The 24,622-nt window shown below is 38.2% G+C and overlaps 1 protein-coding gene across 2 annotated transcripts; it reads left to right on the top strand.

The window, feature by feature from the left end:
• Positions 1-22,246, top strand: LOC117395549 (bcl-2-modifying factor-like). 2 transcript variants are annotated; one of them, XM_033994640.3, is made up of 4 exons: positions 1-171; positions 5,883-6,176; positions 7,727-7,819; positions 17,667-22,246. In XM_033994640.3, the coding sequence occupies exons 2-4, from the start codon at positions 5,906-5,908 to the stop codon at positions 17,738-17,740; spliced, it is 438 nt and encodes a 145-aa protein (XP_033850531.3). In that variant the 5' UTR covers positions 1-171; positions 5,883-5,905; the 3' UTR covers positions 17,741-22,246. The 2 variants fall into 2 exon arrangements, with proteins under 2 accessions (XP_033850531.3, XP_033850445.3); XM_033994554.3 differs by having other exon boundaries at positions 4-171; positions 7,727-7,908.
• Positions 22,247-24,622: the final 2,376 nt, after the last annotated feature.

Here is a 24,622-nt window from a genome sequence, read left to right as displayed (position 1 = left end):
TTACGTGCCGATGACGTCGTAGAAAGTGAAAACAGCTTGTTGCTGAATGCAATGCATGCCAGTATGAAAATTGTCTTGGAAGGATAAAGAGCAAGGTTTTGTTTTCGGTTGACAGAAACACTTTCAAGGCAGAGATACGACTGCTTGCAAACACACATTAATCAGCTGGCGGTGAGTAACTTCTGTACATTGATTTATATTGTGTGTTAGTATGCAGTTTTATATTGTATTGTTCTGGTAGGATCATACAGAACTCCGGATTTTGAAAGGTAATCTGTACTGGTAAAGGGACTACTTAAAACACCGGCAGGATGACGTAGAGAATACGTTCTGTAAATGCTAGATGTTTCAGATGTGGGTTAACACCGCCTGAAATGCACATTGCATAGAAAAATGATTTGATGCATCAGTTTACATGGTAAAATATGTTGTGTTTGGATAACATCTATCACAATAAACCTAACCTTAAATAAATAGATTTTCACTAAAGAAAAAAATATATATTACAGCTATAGTATTGTCATTTTTGACAAATGATTGAAACAAACGCAATAGTAACGCTTATTTTGTTGGATTGTTTACTGTAATTCATAGACACGCATTTGCCAGTGATCTGGGTTAAATCAAACCACGTAACTCTCCCGTTATCCGTGTCTTGTATGCACAGCTAGTGTGTCGAAAAGATGTGTGTTTTCTGTTTGTTTTGGCTAGCGGTTTCCGGGATGCGTCACGACAAGCACTTGCATGCAAGCGGTGTACTGACTGGATGAACGATTTTAAATCAGTTCCTTTGCCGGTTTTTGTGCTATACTGGGAACAAACGAGTTGACAAAGGGAGGGATTTTCCATATGTTGATAATCCATACCGCTTGTCTGACTCTGCACCATACAGTGTTGATACCGTAAATGCAACCGTAGCACGAAGAGAAACTGCTTTCTTCTTTTTTTTCCTTAACAGCAAATGCACAAGTACGTAAATTACAAATATGGTAATTTGGGATTGTCAATTCTGATTGGTAATTTAAATATTTGTAACTATATTACGCATCACGCAGATTTTCTGCAAGCGGATTCGGGTAACTGTAGCTGGGAAGTTTATGGAAATATGGGACCCTTAAATCAAATAATGCGATTTTCCGTTTCGCGTAACCGGAGTTATTAAATATGTATGTTTAATATTAACTTAGCCATAACATGTCTAGTTTCAGCAGCTTGGTTATATGTTTTAAGTAATGTAACATACCTGAATAATATCTATACAAATATACAAAACGATCGTAAATGTGATTATATGCAAGTTTCGTAGCAGTACTTGTTACTATCACGAAGCGCTAGTATTCTGTATACAGCAGGTTCCCCTACAGACTGATGCAAACACATTCCAAAACCCGCTTATGATACAACTGAGCTTTGACAATCAGTTTCCGTCGTTTGTCGTATTATTTTATATACAATGCCATAATACCTGTACACAATTTTGTATCAATAAAATAAAATACAGTTAGGCTAAAACATAAAAATACCGTTTGGTTCATTAAGTAACACGCTGTGTGTGTTGTCAGCTTTCCAGCAAAAATCTCCAAAGCAATGTATCCAGTTTGTGCTTTTTTGTGTTAGTTTTGTTACGGGATGTTTACTGAACACTGCGAGGCTGCAGATTGCAGGAAACAGTCGCTTGTCTCGCGCGTTTTGTTACACTGTGTAACTGAGTGTTCTGCAATTTGCCAGACTTGAAGCTAAAGCACTACCGCCCTCTGTTGGCAAGTAAGTGTTATTCAGTGTTTAGTGTGAAACAGTGTCTGCGTTTCAACACAGTCGCCCACACACTATAGCAATTATTGTGATTGTCTGATCTTGTTTAAGAAATCATATTCACTTATTAAAAACCTCCAATTTGAGAATATTAAAGTCATGTTGGATTTTAACTTTTTAGAAAAAGTAATAACACCGTAGATAAAGCTATATTATTACATTAAATACAAACTCCAAATGTTGGTTGCATTCGTCATATGCCTAGAGAAAAGCCTGCTTAACACGGTGTAAATTATATGTTAAATGTTTAGTACCGTATACCAATAGGACTGTACATTTGTTGTCACTTCTGTTCAGTTTTGAAAAAAAAACGATAAACGTACACAGTTCTTAATAGCCAAACGCTAGGCAATGGATATCTACAGCGTACAAGTTAAATGGGAAAACTTCAATTAAGTTTTGGGCGTCCCCGTTAGAGTTGATGTTTACAAAATGATGCAATATCTCCTCTGCGTTGAGTGATTTAAATACAGAGCAAGGTCGATTTAAGCTGACGCCCATTTTTTTACTAACAATTATAAAACCTCGTGCTGCACATTGTCGTTTCCTCGTGTTTTTAATACAGTGAAGACAGCCTATCAATTTTTAGCAACTAGAACACACCCAATGCACCTTTTCCAATGCACGTTGTTAAAATATGGTTGCATATTGTTGTTTTTCATCTCTCTCTCTCTCTCTCTCTCTCTCTCTCTCTCTCTCTCATATATATATATATATATATATATATATATATATATATATATATATATATATATATATAATATATAATCACTGGTATGCTGCAGTGCAGCTTTGTTATATAAATGTGATGCAAGGGCAGGAAACCAGACACAGTTTTCTATTGGCTGATGTGTTGCTATTGAAAAAAAACAGCTTAGCCAATCACAGTTTGGAATATTTTCCCCCCCTACTGCTCAGTTCAGTTCACTGTTCACTTATGTATGCATTTATTCTGTTGTGTCTTTTATTATGATGACAGCAAGAAAGAGGGGAGGGGAATTTTCTGTGGCGCAGTTATGTCATTGCTTTGGGGCAGATATGGAAACTAAACACGGTATCTATCATTTGTGATGTAACTTGGTGTAGTTATTTATTCACCCAAGGTCACATTTTATCACAAAAATGGTCACATACTGGTGAAAATATGCATTATTTGCACTTACATAGCATATTACGTTAGTCCATTGAGAAGCGGGCAGCCTTATGACCAAGGAATATTGATTACACTAATATACCGGAGCTGAGGTATTTAGGATAATAGGTCCATTCTAATTAGATTACCATTGCACTGGTCTGTGCAGTTCAATGCATTTGTGCTTTGTGGGTTTATTACCAAAACTGTGAGGCCTGGTCTCAGTCTGTGCTAAGAAGGGCAGCAGTGTAGAGTAGTGGTTAGGGCTCTGGACTCTTGACCAGAGGGTTGTGGGTTCAATCCCAGATGGGGGACACTGCTGCTGTATTCTTGAGCAAGGTACTTTACGTAGATTGCTCCTATAAAAACCCAACTGTATAAATGGGTAATTGTATGTAAAAATAATGTGTAAAAAATAATGTAATTGTATGTAAAAATAACGTGATATCTTGTAACAATTGTAAGTTGCCCTGGATAAGGGTGTATGCTAATAAATAAATAATAATAATAATAAAGACAGTGGCATTATGAGTGCCTGTTCCAGAACCAGTTACTTTGCTTGAGGGGTACATCGTGGGTTCATGCAAACACAGAAATGAAAATAGACATGTTTTGCCTCTTTTGTGAGTGGGGGGCTCAAGCTATAATTATTGTGGTACAGCTGTGCTCTGGCCATTGAAAAGATTCTCAGAAAGGAAAGGAAAGGCTTCTGTGTAGGTGGTGTAATACAGGTGTAGACTTTAAACAGGGTGAACATCAGTAAACCGTAATTAGAGTCAACAATGTCTGCTTGATTCCTTTCTTTATCACTTCTTGGACTAGTAAAAGTACTGTAAGTGTTTGGCAGGATTTTTGTGTTCTCTGTGTGAAGTAGTTTGATGTATCTTCCTTGTAAACACACAGCGAGACAACTCACTACGCACACAAGTAGGCTACTTGAACCAAATATAACTCATTGTAAGAGCATGGAATGTGAAGCCATACCACAGGGATTTTCTTTCTGTCAATTGTAATCCTGCTGAAATTACTTGGTGAGATACATAGATGCTTTGCCCCTGTAAGGCCCAGGGCCCACTTAAGCCAACCAAGTGCTTGGGTCTGTTTTTTTGGGCAGAGGTGGGGGTGTCATTTAAATTATTGACCAATGAGGATTTCTATTGGCTGATGCACTGTGGTATGCTTGTAAACTTAAGAACTGGTACCATTGAACTCTATAAGGGGTTCATTTGCTTTCTACTGATGTGTTGTTAGATTTCTGCTGCCTTCACTAATGCCACATTTACATAAAAATAATTACCATTGAGTAGAAAAATCTAGTTTATAATGCCAACGGTCTCCTCTGGCAGGTTTGCTGTAATATAACCCTATTGCAAGTCAGTTGCAGTCATAAGGGGCAGGACTGCAGACTTTGGTATTGGGATGATAGGCGGTGCTCAGTTGGCAGGTGCTTCCCTATACAAGGCTGCGCTTTATGTTTCAAAAGGAACAATTTTAAAAGGCATAACTCTGTTAGCCACTGTGGAGAACAGACTTTGCTGGTATCCTTCCAAAACATTTTGGTCTAGCGTGCAAATGTAAACCGAGTGTGACTATATGAACAAGGTATTATTTTGGGGAAGTACCAGGTCCAGAACAGTGCATAACCTTTACATTTAGCAGGTGCACAACTGATATGTGGTTTTGCCTTATAAAAATTGCACAGAGATAACTGCAGTTTGCATACATGCTAATAGCAGGATATTTAGACGTCATTATTTGTTTTCAGTGCGCTGGAAACGGTTTAGAAACTGCTATGAGATCATTTTTGTTGATGAGCTACACAGGTTGCTTGTTCATTGTGTTGGTCATTCACACGGTAGAGTGACCTTCTAATATTCAGATTTGGTTTTATGTTTCTTCACTCCTGATTTGCATGTCTTCCTGTGGAAATATAAAACACTTCTTGACCTACTGAGATGTTTTTTTTTGTTTGTTTTGTTTGCAATTTCTTTTAATGAAACTGAGGGGAGAATATGCTGTTTTAAACAACCGGGACATTAGTAAGTGAGTAAGTTACATTTGCAGTGTAAACCAGGCTTACACAGTACTTTAAAATCAAGCAAATACAACTGTTTTATCTCATAAACCAGTGCAACTTTTCATTTTCATATTCATATTATGGGTTAGCAACCTAGGGCAAAATCTAACATAACCTATTCCTTTGACCTTTGACTTAAGATGACCTTTCCAGACATTACAAGACTTAATGCATTGAGATATTCGCTTCATACTCAGTACACTGCTGTATTCTATGATTCTCTGGGTCAAGCTGAGTGTGGGTACAGTAAGGAAAATGACAGTTAGTTGTCCTATAAAGCTGCCGCAGCCACGGTGTCAATGCCTCATATCTTACAATCTATATACGATAGTGACTTCATATTTTCATAACTATATAAACCCTGCATGCTAAATGTGTCCCTGTGGGGGAAAGTGAAAATAGGGTTTAGCACAAGGAGCAGGGGAAGGGGAAGATTAACCAAACATCTTAACAGTATGTAGCATGTGAAGAGAAAAATGTCATATACTGTAAAAAAAATTAATGGAAGAATACTTTTAGTGCATGTTTAAAGGAGTTGCATTGTAAATACAATTCCCAGGAAATTCACGAAGTATATTAATTAGTCATTTAGCAGACGCTTTTATCCAAAACAACTTCCAGAGACTAGGGGTGAACTATGCATCAGCAACAACTTACAATAGGAACTTGGTTTTACGTCTCATCCGAAGGATGGAGCACAAGGAGGTTAAGTGACCTGTTCAGGGTCTTGCAGAGCGTGTCAGTGGCTGAGCTGGGATTTGAACCGGGAACCTCCTGGTTTCAAGCCCTTTTCTTGAATGACCTGACCACCAAGCCTGTAGTATAGGATTACAACTAATTTAAACATGTTTCTGTTTCCAGGGAGATTATCATTAAAATAACCTATGGATTCTGATCTGGATGAAGTTGATGACGACGTCTTTCATCCAGACGATGCCGAGGCTGGAGGTCCTGAGAAGACCATAGTTTCCGTGCGCTGTCACTGTAGCTGCTCTCCACTCAAAGCACCACTCCATTTCTCATACTGCAGGGGCACCAGGTTCAGGGAGATCAGGTACGAGAACAAGGAGACCCAGACGACAAGCCCCGTCATGGCAAACAGAGACATCATGCTACCCTGCAGTGTTCAAGAAGAGCCTCTGAGACTTTTCTATGGTAAGGATAAGCTTAGCACATTTACAGGTTGGTAATTCTACATGGAGTTGTAATATCTTTGTACAATGGTTTATTTAATTTGCAAATACAAATGTAGAAGAAAGCCTATCATTTCAATCCCTGTCCTTCAGATGACCAGAATGAAGGAACAGAAACTTTCAATCACCTGCCCGTCAGTATCACCCTGGAAAGGAAAGTATGCAAATATTCAGATTGTCATAAGATGAATATCAACAGTTTTACTGTATGGATCCATCAGATTCATGCATATATTAAACGGATATCATTTTTGTTCCACGTTAGTTTGCCAAGATATCAAGGCCTTTCCACAAAGCAAGAGACACAGGGACAGGAACCAGTGTCTGATTTAGGACCAGGCTGGATATAGACTGAGATTATGTAACAACTTTTTTTTCCTAGGGTTACGTCTTGTTTGAACTGTCTACCAGGGTGGATGTGCAACTCTCTGGTTAAGTGGTAGTAGTTTCTCAGCAAGATACGTAGAGATCAACACAAAGTGTCAGGTGTTTTTATGCTAGTTACCAGTTTCTTAGATTTAGTTGTGTCACTCGACCAACTTTGTTGCACTTGACCAACTTTCTTTTAGAATAGCTATGTCGACTATTCATCTTAGGCCTGCAGACTTCAGTCTTTGTGTCTGCTGATCTATATCTTTATTGTCTGCTCTATTAGCCAGTCTGCTTGTAGTCTGTTATGCAAGTTCAAGATTTCCTATTGTACTTAATATCCTCTGCTAAATGCCCGTTCATGTACTTACACACTGCTTAACCATTGTTCATAAAGCAGGCCAAAAATATAATGCCAAAAAGAGGGTCGGATGGTGGAGGAAGTTCAGCTACACTTGCTTCAGTCACAGTGTTTGTGCTCAGCAGGGGGGCTAATGTAATGTTGGTAAATCTGGATGCATAATATGTTATATTTTACCATGTTTACCATCATTTACCATGCTTATGTATGCTTTACCGTACCACTCTGGGCTTTACAATGCTTTCCTATTACACTTTGCTATGCTTTTACTATGATAAACTTTAAAAAGGGAAGTTCTGTGTCCAGCTATTTAACTCTATTACGTATGCCTTAAACTGCTAAGAAAAGGGATCAGTAGGTTCTGACTCTTTCTGCTGTCTACTATTTTAAACAAGAGGAGACAGATGCTGATCTTTTCCCATTTAAAGGTGTGCTAACCAGGCTTTAAATCCTTTAACATCCACAACACATTAAAAATGTATCTATTGTGCTCAATGTAGTTCTTTGTTTTCTTTGTGTTAAGATTTTGTATATTTAAGTACAGTTGGTACAATTACACCATTTCATGGTGTGATTACAGGTAGACCATTGGAGTGAAACTGACATACTAGTACAACACATGAAGTGATTAGGTGCCAAGATGCAGCAGGAAGTCTACAGAATTGTGTTTGAAGTGTCTGCATATCCTGAGCAGAGAACCCGCAAACCCACGGCCTAACTAATATTGGTTCCTTTTTGGTTTTATGATGACGCAAGCCTCTTCTTGATGTGCTGCTTTGCAGGTAACGCAGGCTACCGATTGCACTTCCCAGCGGATTTTGAGCAGAATCGGGATGCCGTAGAGGACGAGCTTGTGGAGGAGAGGAACCAGGGAGGTGAGCAGCCAGTGCTAAGTGCCGAGGCTCGGATTGGGCAGAAACTCCAGCAGATAGGAGACCAGTTCCACAGGGATTACACTCTAATGGTATGGGCAAGTTCTACTCCTGCTCTTATTACTGTAACACTCGTACTTCTCAGGGCAAATTAGAGACGGTTGAAATTGCGCCCACAAAAGGAAGCCGACACAGTAGCAGGCTTCCCTTTATGCTAGCCAAGTAAACTGCTCTCGGGGGAGGGAGGGGCATCCTAGAACCACCATTGTCCACATGGGCAGTACTAAGCCTATTTCACCAAAATGTTTGTAGCACTTTACAATGATATTGCAGCACTGCTAGTTGTGTGTTGATTGTGATATAATGCCCTGTCCATTAGGAGCTGCTCTTTCCAGTACACCACCCATCAACAGTGTTCATGTCCTGTTTTTCCATTATCCCATGTGGTACTGAACACCTTTAAGCTTGTTGTTTTACCAGATGGTGTGGTCGAACCCAACGTGATGCACCTGAACATTAGTGGTTTGGTGAAGATTACCAGTAAATCTGTTTTGTCATTTCATATCCCTTAATTAAGGAATTAGCCTAGTTAAAAGTAGGTTATGATTGTAAAGTAATGTGGTCAACATTGAGATGACTTCATCCAATAGGTCTCAAATACTGGTAGTAAAGATTCATGTTGGACTAGACCTAGGGACTAAAGCCCATATTGGAAATGACTAATTAACAGTGAGACGTTGTTCTGTGACCCTGGCATAAAACACAGAGACTAGACGAGGGTAGGGATAAACAGTAATTCAGTTTCCATGCACATCAAATGCAAATCCATACATCTCAGTATATTGACAGAAAATTATCTACCGTCCGCCCTTTTTTGATTTTTTTTTTTTAAAGCTGTCCAAGCAAGCAAAGGTTTGTGCAGCATAGATGTGGCCAATCAACCACATGCATGTGTCTATATGTTCTAGACAGATGTGTTAACGATCACTTGTGCCCACCGACAGCCAATCATATTAGTCTTACTACGTCACAAGATAGCCTCATGTTATTTTCAAATCCTTGATACACAAATGTTAATGATCTCAGTGGCATTATTTCTGTCTGCCACCAGTCACTTCTTGCCATCAAAGTAAAAGTTGCTTTCTCCAACACCCTGAAACCAGGATGTCTTTTATCCCAAGTGAACCTACATTGGAGAAATGATTTATGAAACCACATGCAGCACAACGGTTACCAGGACATCCTAGCTCGTTAGTTGCAACACGTCAGGGGGAAAAAGAAAATGAAGAAGTAGCTGGACTAGATAAACATGTTGTAACCCGATACCTTGTGCGTGAGTGTAACGTGCAGCTGTGGCTTTGGAGTCTCCAGCAAGTCCCGCCAGCAATATTAAGGACAACAAAAACAAAAAGAGCCACAGAGATGACACATTTTCATGAAAACCCCTAGAGCTGGTTGTAAGCCTGGTGTGTGAAGCAAGGCGCCTTGCTGTGTGTTTGGCAGGCGAGGACAGGGTGGCGTGAGAGTGGCGTCGGATCAGCCCAGTAACAGTAAACAAAGAGGCAGTGAGGGCACACTCGGGTCTATTTCTTATTATTCTATAGTGTCCTGTTCATATTAATCCTTACCCTCCCAACCAGACAATGATCTTGTGGTTTTGTGAAAAAAACCTTAATCTTTCCTTTTTTTTTTTTACTCTTGTGTAATAGCCTTTTAACTAAGTGAGTCATACAAAAAGACTGCCTGTTCAAGCTATTCATAACATATAATAATATTGGCTGGATCCATTGGCTTAGGATTTAAGCAGACACATTGAAAATTATGTTGCCCAGTAATATATTTTTCTTACAAACCCCTTTTCATTGGATCTAAAATAGAGTTTTGGCAGTAATATAGATAAAGATTTCTGTTTTGTTTTTTTTGTTTGTTTTTTTAATATTGTTAAAAATGTATCTGCAAGCTGTTGAAATCTCTTGTCCGCCCATTTTAATCCAAGCAATTATCAGATTAACTTTTTAACCCGCTAACATGAAAGGAAAATGATTGGTTTTAATATTAAGCAACCAAAATAATATGGTGTCAGATTTCATAAACATTTATGTTGCTCAAACTCAAAAAGAGGATGTACCTATGTTAGCCTGACAGCCCTGTATATCTGAGGGAGATAAGCCTGCTTTGTACTGCTGCCATAGAAAAACACATCTCTGACAGGTCCTCTCTACCCCGTCACTAGGTTTAAAAGGAGTGCATTGTCATACACCAACATACTTCTGTTCGTTTATCCTCTTATATCTTTATTTTAACCATAGGAGTCAGTTATTTGTAAGGGTAGCACCAGATAGTCGACCAAAAAAGTGACCTCAGAAGCTGGCAGTTGACTAACCACATGCTTCAGCGGCAGAAGCAACAAAGTAATGTTTTTGTGTTTTAAAGTGTGTACTCGTAGCATACTGTCAATTTCAGTATTGTACTTGTAATCAGCTGTTTACATTGAAACAGAAAGTACCCGTGAAGTAACGGTTTCAGAGGGATAGAAGTGCAGTTACGGTTGCAATCCATTAACATGGAAATGTCATTTTAGAACATTAATAAATCGTTTTAAAACAATTACAAGCAGTTTTAAAATATAGAAATGTACAAATGGAGAGCCAGACATTATCAATGGCATGGTTATCAAAAACTATAACTTGGGTACTGATTTTACAGGCATCTGTTCCATGCATTTCAAGACAGATTATGATGCTGTAACAGTCAAGAAGGATGATCCAATTCAGAACCTACACCAGGTCAATTGTAACAGTGTGGAGTGTAGTAGTAGTTGTGTGTGCTCTGTTAAAAGGAAGGTTGTTATTGTTGGCAGGTGAATGCTGTCACATGGATGAGCAAATTGAAATCTTTTATTAGAAGAATGGTTTATTATGTGTGTGTTAGTGTACATATCAGAAAAATGGCCAGCATAACAAAAGACAAGAAGGACATGGTGCCAAGCTCTGTTTTTATTTAATAATACAAAGGTAAAAAGGGATTTTAGTGAAATCTGTCTACTGTATTTGCCTCCCTTTTGTGATGTTCCTTTGCAGCTTCTGTTTTTGCAAATTTTTGCTGTTTTTATCTTTCTGCTTAACGTACTGCAATATTTGTAGTTTTGATATCTGGTCAAAGATAAGTTGTAATTACCGGACTAACAAATGAACTGTCGTTAAGTGATAAGGCAGCATTACCATTAGCATTGTTGAGTAACAGCTATACATGCATATGGTGCTCGATAAGATATGTGGTTGTGGAGTGAGAAGGCTTGCAGACTGTGTCTGGGTAAACTCTCCCTGTGTTTATATCTAGGGCTAAATTTAACTTCTGAGTCATCCATGTACCGAGCAACGTGACTGAGATTACCCAGAATGCCTTGCCATCTAACTGACTCGCAGCCAACAGTGACTGAATCTGATCTAAAGGTCAACACCAGGGACTTTCTGGCAGGCAGCTTACTATTTAAAAAAAAAAAAAAAAAGTAATCTTATTTAAAGACACAACTGAATCAGTCTTTTAGTGCAGTATGTCACAAGTTATATGTTATTTGTAAAACCAGTAAGAAATAGCACATTTAAACTACTCCTATCTGCATTAAGTTGTTTCCTGTTAACATTTACAATTATTTCATGTATGAATTGTATAAACATTGCCTCAAATTTACCTCAAAGAAAGTACAGTGCTTTGTTTTGTTTATTCTACCACCTGAGTGCTAATTTGGGAGAATAGACCAACACACAGCATGCTTTAACAAGACCCGGTTTATTTTCAGTTTAATTCTTGGAGGATTTACCATAGACTTCCCTCAAAGGACTTCTGCAGCTAGTTTCCTAACCCCTTCCAGTAAATGTTGACGTTTCCCCTATCGGTGTCCACAGGTTTCAAGATTAGGATCTTCCCCCTGGTTGTTGATTATGAGTAAAGGGCACTACACCTAGTTACCTTTCCTTGTTTTGCATTGTTGATGTTTTCCCTTCACTCCTTGTGGTTGTTTACACTCAATTTACATGTTATGGGTGCAGGCACTTTTTATCTGTTGCTTCTATGCTTTGAAACAATGTGAATCTGTAGTTTAAATCTTTAGTGAATGCTAACTTGTTCAATGTTGTCTTTCAGCAGGTTGTGTTGTTTGTAAAGTGCTTTGAGAGTCATGGAAAGCACCATATATGCTTTTGTATTGTATTGTACAACAGGGTGTGACATATTACAGGAGGGTTTGTTTTAGGTAATAAGGTTGGATTGTCATGTGGCACTGTATCGCATAATTACACCGTGTAACAAATTTTTTTTTTTTTTTGTTCCTGGGTAGTAAGTGTTATTTCCTAATTGCTTATGCCTCAAAAGTATAGAAAATGGCTATTATTCCCCACAAACTTTGCTTTTGTGACCAGGACAGTGATATTTTGAAATTTACCTATTTTCCAGAACATTCCAGATAGATTCAGTGCTGAGTAAACTTGGAGTAACTTCTAGAACTTTCCAGTAATATAAATAGTAGTATAAATACAGGGGCCTTAAGCCCACCAGTTCAGTTTAGTTCCAGCTGCCTAAGTGGATACATATCTGCATTTTTCTGAGATGGCATCAAGAGGCTGCAAGCATCCGACAGACGCATTTTGAGACTTCAAAATGGTGGCATTCCTGATGGGTCTCCAAGGCGGTTTTACCAAGTTTCCCTGCTATCTTTGCCTTTGGGACAGCAGGGACACCAAGGCGCACTACCACAGGCGGGACTGGCCACAGCGGACAGAGTTCTCTGTGGGGAGGAACAACGTCAAGTGGGAGCCACTGCTGGACCCCCGGAAGGTGCTGATGCCACCACTGCACATCAAATTGGGCCTTATGAAACAATTTGTCAGAGCTCTAGATAAGGAGTCGGCAGCCTTCAAGTACCTTCAAGACTTCTTCCCTAAGCTGTCTGAGGCAAAGGTCAAAGCCGGTGTCTTCGTCGGACCACAGATAAAGAAGATCCTGGAGTGCAATGAATTCCCCAAGAAGCTCACTAGTAAGGAGAAAGCGGCTTGGAACAGCTTTGGCGCAGTGGTTCGGGGCTTCCTGGGCAATCACAAGGCCGAAAACTATGTGGAGCTGGTTGAGACTCTGGTGAAGAACTACGGCACAATGGGCTGTAGGATGTCCCTCAAAGTCCATATCCTTGATGCTCATCTTGATAAATTCAAGGAGAACATGGGAGCGTACTCGGAGGAGCAAGGCGAGCGCTTCCACCAGGATATACTGGACTTTGAACGCTGCTACCAAGGACAGTATAACGAGAACATGATGGGAGACAACATTTGGGGGCTGATTCGTGAAAGTGATTTACAGTATAATCGTAAACCTCGAAAAACTACTCGCTTCTAAATCTTTTGTAGTCATTTTGTATTACTTTAGTATAAATACATGTTAATTTGGATTCATATGTTGTTTTTTTCTGACTTTATGTGAACGAAAAGACACAAATTCGCCCGTTTTCTCATTGGAAATAGGTACATTTCAAAATATCACTGTCCTGGTCACAAAAGCAAAGTTTGTGGGGAATAATAGCCATTTTCTATACTTTTGAGGCATAAGCAATTAGGAAATGACACTTACTACCCAGGAACAAAAATTGTGTTACATAGTGTTATCTTTGTAGTATATAAGTCATTGATAAGTTAGCTCTAACTATACCTGTATTCAGAATAAAAAGGGTTAAATATGGTTGTTTTAATGTGCAATACTTGGCCAATGTGTGCTTTGTGTTGTGATACTAGAAATTGATCTTTAACAAGAAGTGTCTGTGGTGGTAATGGTAAATATAGAATTCAGGAAATCACACTAAAACACACGCCACTATATTCAACCATTCAAGTACTTTATAATCCCTAACACTATAGTCTTACACAATCCTGTTCTATTCTGGTTAACTACATTTTCACATAGTTTGACCTTTTGTGCACTCTACAGTATCCGAAAGCAGCATTGCACCATGATCTGTTATGGAAGAATCTATGGGAAAAAGTATGAAAAAATTGCATGAGCATTGTATTTCCATCCAATGTTTAAGGATAAGGATCATATTTTTTTTTATCCACTTTAGAAAAAAAGGAATACAAGAAAGTTGTTATTCAAACTTTTAGAAATGCAAAATTAGTTTGACTGTCCTTGTTTTGTTTTCTGAGGAATCCGTTTAATTTCCCAGGCCCGATTTAATTGACGCAAAGGCAGTGGTAGAAGATTCAATTATTTGTATAATCAGAGCCCACTGACTGGTTGTTCTATTTATGAACAGCCCCTGAAATTCACACAGGATAATCTAACTTGTTTTAGGTAGGTCAGTCTTATATGGATTTTGGTTTAGATGTGAGGATGAAGACACAAAGAGCTTAACCTATCATTGATCACATCCTTTTGGAGCAATGAAGATTGTTTTTCTTGTCTGGACGAGTCTTTTGGCTGTCAACACTCAAATTGGGGTGGCAGTCATTTTTTAAATGAATATTAATGCTCACACTATTTATTGAGCCATGTTTTACCACTGCAATTCACAATTCCTCTTCATGCTTTGTATCTAAGGAAGGCCTAGTGACAGAGGTTGTAGTACAAAGTCATAATCTGGCTTGACAACACTTATTGAAAATTAAACATTTTCTTATATGCAGGTGGTGCAACTGATTCATTTACATTCAGATAAAGCAACATTTTTTTTCTTTTGAAATTTCCTCTTTGATATATTGATAGCTGTTTCGGGAATACAGATGTATGCAAAAGTATTCCTTTGATCTACACAGGGGCAGATCTAAAGACCCTCCCTGGTGTTTTACATATAATTTTACAGAAAGAAAAATACTTCAGATATTCTCAATAATTGTTTTTAATTGATTTTCATAACCTTGGAACAGAAAAAGGATGATTTCTTGATCATCTAAATATTTGCAATATTGAAATCCCCCACTGTTTGAATCAGTGTAATTGTGTCCTCAATGAAGCACAGCAAGGTGGGAGATATGCAGTAAAATCGCCTGCAGTTTGTATGATGGCATAAGGCTTATGCAGTGAACTTCATTTTTATAACCATACATGTGAAGGCTTATCTGGTAGTTAAACAGATAGGAGCTAACACTTTAAAGGAGAAGGGAGGCTGAGCCTGCACTGGAAAGTGACTGTTCAACAAATTTAGCTTGTTGACAGTTATCTTCCCTGCCAACAATAACATGCGCAGAACGTGCCCGTTAGTTGTTTGCCAGTTTGAGGACAGCCACATGTATAAAAAGTATAGCAGCTGATCTTTGCATGCTGGATTTGCACCGGCACAGTACTTGTTTTACTTTTCGTTGTGTTGGTTTTGGCCAGCATGCCTTTTATTTTGTGTGATTGTTTTGTTTATATGATTTAATAAAGAAAGAGCGCACAGGCAACTCACCCCACACTACTTGTGTTGCCTGTATTTCCTGGTCTGACGTTACCCACCAGCCATCCTGTCACACCTCCCCAAGCACTATAGTGTTGTTTTCTTACTGTATGTCTCTAATGGTTAGGGCAGGCATTGTTTAACTATAAAGATTTCTAAAGAGGGAATAATACTCTGTTTCCTGGTGTTAATGGGATGCTTTGAAAGTCCTCAGATGCTGTCACTTGCAGGCTATGGATAAGCAGCCATTGACCTACGTGTAACTTGTAGCTGCTATAGCTTTGTGATGGTAATGCAAGGCTGTTATCTTAAAGAGCTTCAATGAGTTTAGAAAAACTAAAAAACTAAATATACACAGGAGAACTTTGTATTTGTAAAGATTCAAAAAGTAAATGCAGTCTATTTTTTCTGTTCGTTCTTTTGTTTATTCACAAAAGAATATCAAAAACAATTTCCATTGTTTGTTGTTGGTGGTGTTGAATTTATTTGCATGTAGATAAGACTTTATTTTCCTTAAAAACAGGTAGTGCTTATTTTCATAAGCGGTTGGAGCCACCGCTTCTGATTCTTGTCAAAGCGTACAATTCCACGTGTGATGCCACAGCAAAGGATGAGTAATACTGTGCATGGTAAAACACACCGTTACTACACATCTGTTAGATAAACACTATTGAATATTGCATATCAACATGAACACAGTGGCACAAATAAACAGTTCTTTCATGGTTTAAGTAAGCATTTAAAGGCCAGTGCTTTCCGATGTTGAAAGGCTTTTAGTTTCCAATAAACATCAGTGCAATGCTTTCTAAGGTTACACGAGGCATGCTCAAGTTACATTTTGTGACAGAATAAATGTTCCGAGTCGTAATAGCTAACAAATTTGGAACCAAATGATGATGATTTTTTTTTTCTTTTTCTGAAAGATGCAAGGAGATAACACTTGCGGTTTCCACCCACTAATATCTCACCAACCCTAAAAGTTTGCCATGGTAAATTTGCATGGTGATACTATGCATTCACCATAGTTTCCATGATTTGCCAGTTTTTATTATTTGCTTTACCATAGCTCTTTGTGCTTTACCATGCTTTCACACTTTGCTATGCTTTTACTATGGTCAACCTTTATAAGGAAACACCTAAGCACATTCAAAATGTCTCTGTTCTTGTGCTGCATTTCCATTTCTATAGTATTCAAGCATTTCTAATGGATCTTTCCAGTGACTCACATCTCAATGTCCTGAATTATCAGTAGGGTTTTTACTAAAAACTGGAACAAATTCCTTTTGTCTTCAGTGCTGTTGTGAAGCATAACTGTTGACCAAAAGAAGCTCATAGTAGTCTTGAACCAGTTGATCTGAGACTCCTCATGATAACCATGCCTCTTTAAACCTAACCTTGAATTTGACAAAATACAAGTGTAGATATTGAAATACACTGTCCTGATTTGTCTAAACACACCTGCCCCTCTCAGACACCTTGCATTTTAGATTGGTGACCACTTATCCAAGAAGGTGTTTCCCCCCTCCCCAAACTGGTTAAACAGGGATTTACGTCCTGACCTACTTGCACACTCTGAGAAGCTCGCTGTTGTCTTGAGTTAGTTCAATGTTCCAGGTGATTGCTGCTTATGCGGTCAACCTATTATGGTTTATATCCTTGCTTTCACACACTGTAAATCTGGACCAAAGGTCACCTTTTGGGCAGCGTCCAGAAAGTGTCAAAGATCATATGCCGTACAAGGGATTTGTAAAAGGAAGGTAATAAGCCGTCCCAACAGGATTAGTTTGATAACTTCCCCAAGTTTGCTGATTGCATATCCTGTGTGTCTGTGAACTACTGTTAAACTTTAATCTGCTAAAAATGAAGGAGAAAATAAACAGCTTGGATAAAGCCATGTGTACAAAATGATAGCGTTACAGGTTGCTTTTGGTATTAAACATGGTGTAATTACAACTTTCCCCTGTTAGGCAACAGTAGGATTGAAAACAACAATGTACCCTACTGTTAAGGGAATTACAGCTCTAACGTTCTTAAAATACATATTCGTATGTTATAAGCTATGCTGTTTTTTCACTTTGAAATGTATCTTTAAATGTAAAGAAAAAAAATCTAAATTACACATTTTTATGTGGTTTACTGACCCCTTATAATAAATGTATACAAAAATCACCTATAGCATGCCTGCTGTTGCCCCTGTGAGATGCTGATCATTCTCATTATTATTTATGCATATGATGTAACCTTATGTAAAGAGGCCACAGCACACTGTCAGGCCTAACATATGCATATATAATTATAGTTTGATGTACTGCCTGGTTTCTTTGTGTGAGTAATGCAAAGTGTAGGACAGACGGCTGGCAGATTTAATAAAAACTATATGGCCTGAACATGTGACTTGGTTTTCTAAAACCCTCAATTTGTTTTTTCTTTCAGCACCACATAAACCAAAGGAACCAGCAGCCCATGTGGTGGAGACTGGCAGTTACTTTGTTCAATCTGCTCTTTGAAAGAGAAGGGAACATAGTGATGCCAGATCAGAGGTGAGATGGACACTGCACGCTCACAGAGGGACTTGGCTGCTGATGGCACTGTAAGATTGAACACGGGTTTAGACCATAAACCACACACCGCGGGCCGGTGGCTGATTTTATACGCTCTCAAATTTCCCAAGAGGAAGCCATGTTGTTCTTCAGATTCTTTCACAAGAACACGTCCATAGTGTTTGTGAATAACTATTTTGTACAGTATGTCAGTCTTTTGCACTTCTGTAAATGTACATCTTGAACAACATGCCGCTATATTGGGAATGCCTTATTTTCCATTTTTGTGTGGAATCTTCTCATAACTGTTAAAAAAATATATATAGCAGCAAAAAATATATAGCAGTTGGAAATTCGATTTAACTGTGATACCCTGGGACCATTTCTCAAGTTTCCCAAGATTTTTCCAAATTGTTTCTAGTACTATTTTTCTCCTGTCCCAATTGTTGAAAACTGAAAGGTGTTTCGTTTTGTAAAACTATTGTCAGCAGGTCACATCCCACTTTTTCTGTGTGCTTCTGTAAGTCTGGGAGTGAACCAGCTACCTCACGGCCCCCCTGCAAGCATTTTAACCTCTGTACAAAAGGGTCAGACCTGTTTGCGTGGGTAGATCATGGCGCCACTGTTGCATTACCTCATCTCACCCACAGGGGTCAGCATTATCTGTAAAAGTGCATTGTTAACACAGAACTACACATTAAACCTCCAGTGTGTTAGCTTAACAGCCTCAATCTTCTCGATGCTGGCGATGCAGAACGCTTATAGTGCCTAATGGACTCCCTGAACCTCACCAGAAAGGTGTGTCTGTGTCCTAAATCAGAGTTTTTGATGAGCTTGAACTAAACTACCACTACACAATGATTTGGACAGGAGTGAAGCAGGTACTAATGCTAATAATGAATGAAGGGTATCCAATTCTGTACGTAAAGGGCAAGCCTGGGCTTCTCCTGGATCTCGCATATGGTGCAAACATGGTACCTTTAGCACTTACTGAATAAAGCTGAATCCTTTACTAAAAAAAACCTGTATTCGTAAAAATGATTTCCCTTGCACATATCCTTTTTCTAGAGAAATTCAATTTTATTTTGATAGATATTGATAAAGTGTACCACACCTTTCCTCCTTAAACTATTAAACATTGTTTTGGACCAGTTGTTCTAAACGGGGGAACAAAATCATATGAGGTACAAAAACCTGCGATTTATATCAGACATTTTCTCAGGATGTGGTTTAACAGTGGAGCGCCAGAGTTCTTGCGCCTAATTTCAGGTTACTTGGATGTGATAATTCAATGGATTCAGTACGGTGCTATTGTTACAAATAACCACTAGTTTGTCACTAAGAAGTAGATTTTGTACAGGAAAACAAACATACTTCAAGTTGAGGAAGACTGTAATAATTTTGGTTAATTGTGAAAATTAATACATTTGTAGACCACTGATGCTGTTTCATTTTGTTTTGTCCCTCTTTGATGGAAGCTGGCCCTGCCACTCATTAAAATACCTTAGACAGAAATCTGTTTTTTAGTCTTGAATCCCAGACTATCACATTTTTATATAAAATTGGGCATTAAACAAATGTACAATCACAATTTCACTAAACCTCATAAATTACTTGGTTCTTTGTTTGTCTTTTGCAGCTTGTTACTTGAACGTAAACTGATTTTAATTACTTAAATTTAATCCCAATAGATGATGTCTGACATTTTAAACAACTTTTAAAAGCCATAACATGTTTGTGCATGAGTCGGGTACCAGCTGATAAAAAATGTAGTTAGTGCGACACTCAAAAATATACAAACATGACGTTTAAGCAGGGTCTAAATGTACCAAGGAGTTACAGAATGCCGTATTTCATTCAGTAACATGTGAAGGTTGTTTACCTTCAGTAGTAGTACCCTTTGGAACTGCTCATTGTAATTTGATTGTTCTCCATTATATGTGTTCTTAGATGATGAAAAATCCAGAAAAACCCTTGAAAAAAAATTATTAACACATTAAAACAGTTGGGGTTAATATAAACTAATGTAACACTAGTGACTGTAAGTTTTGCAATAAGAGCTGTTGTAATTTGATAACGGCTAAAGGCCATCAAGAGCCATCGTTTTATCCTCTAATTACCACCATTATAAGTCATGAACAGTAGGTTCTACTATTTGCAACTCCTTAAAAGGTGTCAAATGGTAAGCAGCCTCCATAATGGTTGTTTCCTGTGAACCTTGAAAGCTGAGCCAACTACCGTAGCCTCCTGCCTTCCTTAGAATCAACTAGTGAATATTTTTTTTTATATTCCCCACCCAATTTGAGTGGGTCAGCTCCCAGCATCAAAAAGGGACTTCTTTTCCTTGTAACTTATTCTTCATAATTTATTTTGTGTATATTTGTTTATTTCTACTGTATAGATTTCCTTGTGTGCAATTTTTTGTAACCGTGTTCTGTTTTGTCAGTACCAAGATTGTGCCAGGATACATGACTCATACTTACAGCCCCACAGATACAGACAACTGTTTTTTGGAAGCATTTGCTTGAATTCTATAAGGTTAGGCCAGCCCTTTTATTTTTGTTAGCAAGATGGGCGGCCGTTTGACATACACATCTTTCTTTTCAAAAAAGAAAATGTAGACCCACAGTATTAAGTAGGTTACTAATATAATAGAATGGTTTAATACTGACTTTAGGAAGTATGTTGGCTAGTTTACTCTATTTGAAGTACAATATTTGAAGCGAATGTAATACATATTCCCACTATCCCCTGTGAAGGCACAACTCTGGTTCTTGCACAATAATCTGTGTTTGGCATGCTTAGTAAAACTAATTGGGCTATAGAGATTGGAAAAACAGGCTGCTGTATTGGACACAATCAAATGTCATATTTAAAATACAGGGATGGAAATAATGCTCCCATTGCATAGCAGTTGAATTCATTCCTGGTTTAATAAGACACACCTGAGCTTGTTACCTATATAAGAACATAAGAACATAAGAAAGTTTACAAACCGAGAGGAGGCCATTCGGCCCATCTTGCTCGTTTAGTTGTTAGTAGCTTATTGATCCCAGAATCTCATCAAGCAGCTTCTTGAAGGATCTCAGGGTGTTAGCTTCAACAACATTACTGGGGAGTTGGTTCCAGATCCTCCTTGTTTCTTTTTTCAGGTCGAAAAAGTCCCCTGGGTCGACATTGTCAATACCTTTTAGAATTTTGAATGCTTGAATACTATGACAGGAGTCTCCAACCCTGGTCCTGGAGAACCCCCATCCTGCAGGTCGTGTATTTACATCATCAGTGGCTAAAGATCTGGAACACCTGTTAATCTTGACTAATTAAGCTGATAATTGGTTCAATTAAGTAACTGAGAAACTGGTTGAAACCAAAAAACAGCAGCCACAGTAGCTCTCCAGGACCATGGTTGGAGACTCCTGTGCCATGGGTAACCAAACATCAAGTAAAACCTGCAATGGGTGTAACTGCTATGCAATAGGAGTCTTATTTCCATCCCTGATTAAATATTAATTGCCTTCATTTCCATTACTTTGCATGTTTATGACAGTGATGTCAAAGGCCTTTTATGTTTTGGACTTGCATAATATAACAACAGACCCTATGTGATCTCAATGCACTGGAAAGTAATTTATATATGTGTGTATATATATATATTTCATACATGTCCCTGGTTTCTGGTGTAAAGTACACTTATCATTTTGTTTGTAATAAAACACAAAACTGGATTTCTGTAATTAACAATTGGCTTCAGGAATTAGATTTGTAATTAATTTGAAGAAAACCACAGTGGTTTCATTTTGTGTTTTGTCTGAGGGAATTTCTGGCCTGTGCTAGAACTCAACCTATATCTTTCAAGAACACACTCGTAAATCAGATGTTTTATCAGGTTAATAATGCCTGTTTTTACTGTAAAATGTTCCTGCTTCCTGTTTTCATTGTTGAGGAACTGATTCCTACAAAGGTTTAAAAAGTCTTCACATCTGGGTGGAATTTTTGAAAAGCTATTTTTTTCTTTTTTAAATGGCTTTTTAAATGATTAAAAATGTAAGTAAAACATTCCTGTGGTGACAATATACTTTTTTGTAATCTTTTATAAGAGATATCAACAAAAACACAAAGGCCAGTCACCAGAAATTTCAGTCTGGAACTTAAGTATGTTTGCTTTAAGGCTCTGGATATGCCTTGCATTACTCCTTTGGTTTCGAAGACGTCTTGGGGACCACACATTCTCTGTATCCAATAAACTGAGACCCAGTGAAAATGTAGCATTTTTTTAAAACATTGACTGTGTGTCTTCGAGACTGTACTGTGCACTCCTTAACCATATAAATACAGTTTGAAAGTGGAGAGTTTTGTATTCGTGCAATACCGCTGTAAATTAGAGCTTGGCTCTTTTGAATTGATATCTTTTCTCAGATTTTGTTTTTCAAATTGGTACCATTTTTTTCAATAAAAATGCAGAAAGTGAAAAAAAAGATGTGTCTTTTTCATTTGAATATATTACAAAATAGAAATAGGATAGTCAACTGATAAGCATCCTCTCCTCCCCATTGGAGTTTTGTTGAGGTACTGGAATTGAAGTACATTTTCAGGTACAGTAGCGCAGTGTTGGGGAGTAGATGAGCTTCAACACTTTGCACACACCTTATTCCCTGGGTCCAAGCCATGAACCATGAACCTGGGGGGGGGGGGACGGACGGGTCGACAGTGAACTCAAAGAGCTGGACTCTATAGCATTAGAAAGCATCAAAGCAATGGGGAAATAGTCAACTTGAATTGACCTTTAGGTGGCGTTCCAGTCACGCAGATTCTTGCAGACCTGCATGGACTGTTCTTGACAACCGCCTGCGTGACCTCAGCCGACGGGCTGTGCCGATGCCTGTGCCAACAGAGCAGCTTCAAAAAAGCTTCTGCCACCTAGGGAGTGGAGGACTGAAATGATGTTAAGTTTTCTTTGCAGGACATACAATAGCAGTCATGTTTTCACCTGATGTCCGTCCTACCGTTCAGGTAGAGCTACAGAATGTTATCCTCGACATTCCTTGTTACAACAAATCTGACAAACATTAGATTAATCTTTCTGTGCTCAAAAAATGGCCATTTATACAGGAAAGATAATTGCTCTTTGTTTAATTAGATTCATAGGTATGTTTTGCTGGTAAGTGGTATTGGTAAATAATTAAAAAACAAAACAAAAAAAAAACATTGTACAGCCATTTCTGTTTAAGTATCTGTTATTTTAGCATAACATACAAACATCACAACTGTAAAAAGTGCATTATGAGAGAAATATGTGAAAAACTGAAATAAAGGTGGGAGCGATAAAAATGAGTAGGCCTATGACAGCCATGTTTAAACAACTAGCTAGAGAATGGAGAGCCTGAAAAGCGTGTGCGATGCTGCTGTAAGTCAGGTCACAGAAGATCTATGCAGGCAGAACATCAACAAAAAAGAACTAGAAATGTGTCTGACATTTTCTGAGGCTTTTCAGCCCAGAGCACACATCCCACTTGTTCACATTTCAATAACCTGCAAGAAACTTGTTCATTTTTAAAATGTAGCATGCAGAAGTTCACTGGTAGCTGTACAGTGCATGACCAGTAAATATGCAGAAAGACTAAATACATGGAATTAGCTTTCATACTCATAACTGTAAATCTGCAACAAGGCTTTATGAATTCATCCTTTGGAAACATTTTGATTTGAAGTTAGCCATCCGTTTAGCAGCAGTGGTGCCTACTTGCTCCTCTCCCGTGGGGAGGTCATCAACTCACTAAGAGTAATTGTCTGCAGCCTGAACTAATAACCGCATGTCTGTCTGCACAGCTTAAACTGGCAAGGAAATTTAACAACTCTAAATGACCTGGCTTGCTATTAGTTATCTCAAGCAGAGTGTTATTAAAGTTTGGCATGTCCTCCATTCAAGTCATTTTTAAACACATAAATGTCATGTTTATTAAAAATGAGATTATTAGCAATTGCAAATACTAAATGTTTTTCAAAATAATGTGCACACAAAACCATAAAATAATGATGTTAGATGCAATTTCTTTGGAATGATAGAGATCCCTTTAAGGGTAACTAGGTTACATGTTCCTCTGTCAGCCAGCCCTTAAATTTTCCCTGTTGTGATTCTTGGCAGCCCTTTTACTACAGGCCAGTGACTTTGTACAGCCATTCCTAGAAGTAATTGTCTAGGAATAGAATCAAAAAGGGGGATTATGTTGTCTTAATCTTAGCCAATGCTCAACACTGTTAAGCCCTGAATTGTGCACAACCTAGGCTCAGCAAATAGAATATGAATGTTGTGGCCAACGTTAACATAATGCATTGCATTCACATCCATTTTTCTTGACTATAAGTAGATTTGGGGCATTTTCCATGTCTTGGCCTATTGTGTGTTATACTGTAGCTTTGTGTCCCCTGCAAATTTCATAGGTTTGCTAATTATCCTCCAATCTAAGTCATTGATTTAGATAACGGTCCAAGAACACAGCCCTGCACCACCCCACTGAGTAAATTGCCTCAGTGAAAGGATTCCCCTCTTATAAATACTCTCTCTTCCCTATGTAGTTACACTGTAGCTACCATTTACATACATGCTCTGTTTTGCTCAGTTATTATTATTTGTTTATTTGACAGATGCCTATAGCTACAGTGCAAAAACAATATTTAAATACAGTATAGTTTACAGTAAGTGCAATTACCACTAGAATACAAGAAGCAACAAGTTAGGATTCAAACCATTTGTATCTACAATGACATAATGGTAGTGCAATAGTGCAAGGATGGTGCATCAGCTGAGGATCCAGTAACGTGGTGCTCAATTAAAGATGCTATTGAAGTAAA

Source organism: Acipenser ruthenus, chromosome 18 (genome assembly GCF_902713425.1).
Source record: "Acipenser ruthenus chromosome 18, fAciRut3.2 maternal haplotype, whole genome shotgun sequence".
Classification (NCBI taxonomy): domain Eukaryota; kingdom Metazoa; phylum Chordata; class Actinopteri; order Acipenseriformes; family Acipenseridae; genus Acipenser; species Acipenser ruthenus.
This window is presented reverse-complemented; position numbering and strand designations above follow the sequence as displayed.

Bases quoted from the DNA above. Each gene is read 5' to 3' on its own strand.
- LOC117395549 (XM_033994554.3), top strand. From the start codon at position 5,906: ATGGATTCTGATCTGGATGAAGTTGATGACGACGTCTTTCATCCAGAC. The intron at 6,177-7,726 runs GTAAGGATAAGC...GCTGCTTTGCAG, and splicing joins GCCTCTGAGACTTTTCTATG to GTAACGCAGGCTACCGATTG. The intron at 7,909-17,666 runs GTATGGGCAAGT...TTTTTCTTTCAG, and splicing joins ACAGGGATTACACTCTAATG to CACCACATAAACCAAAGGAA.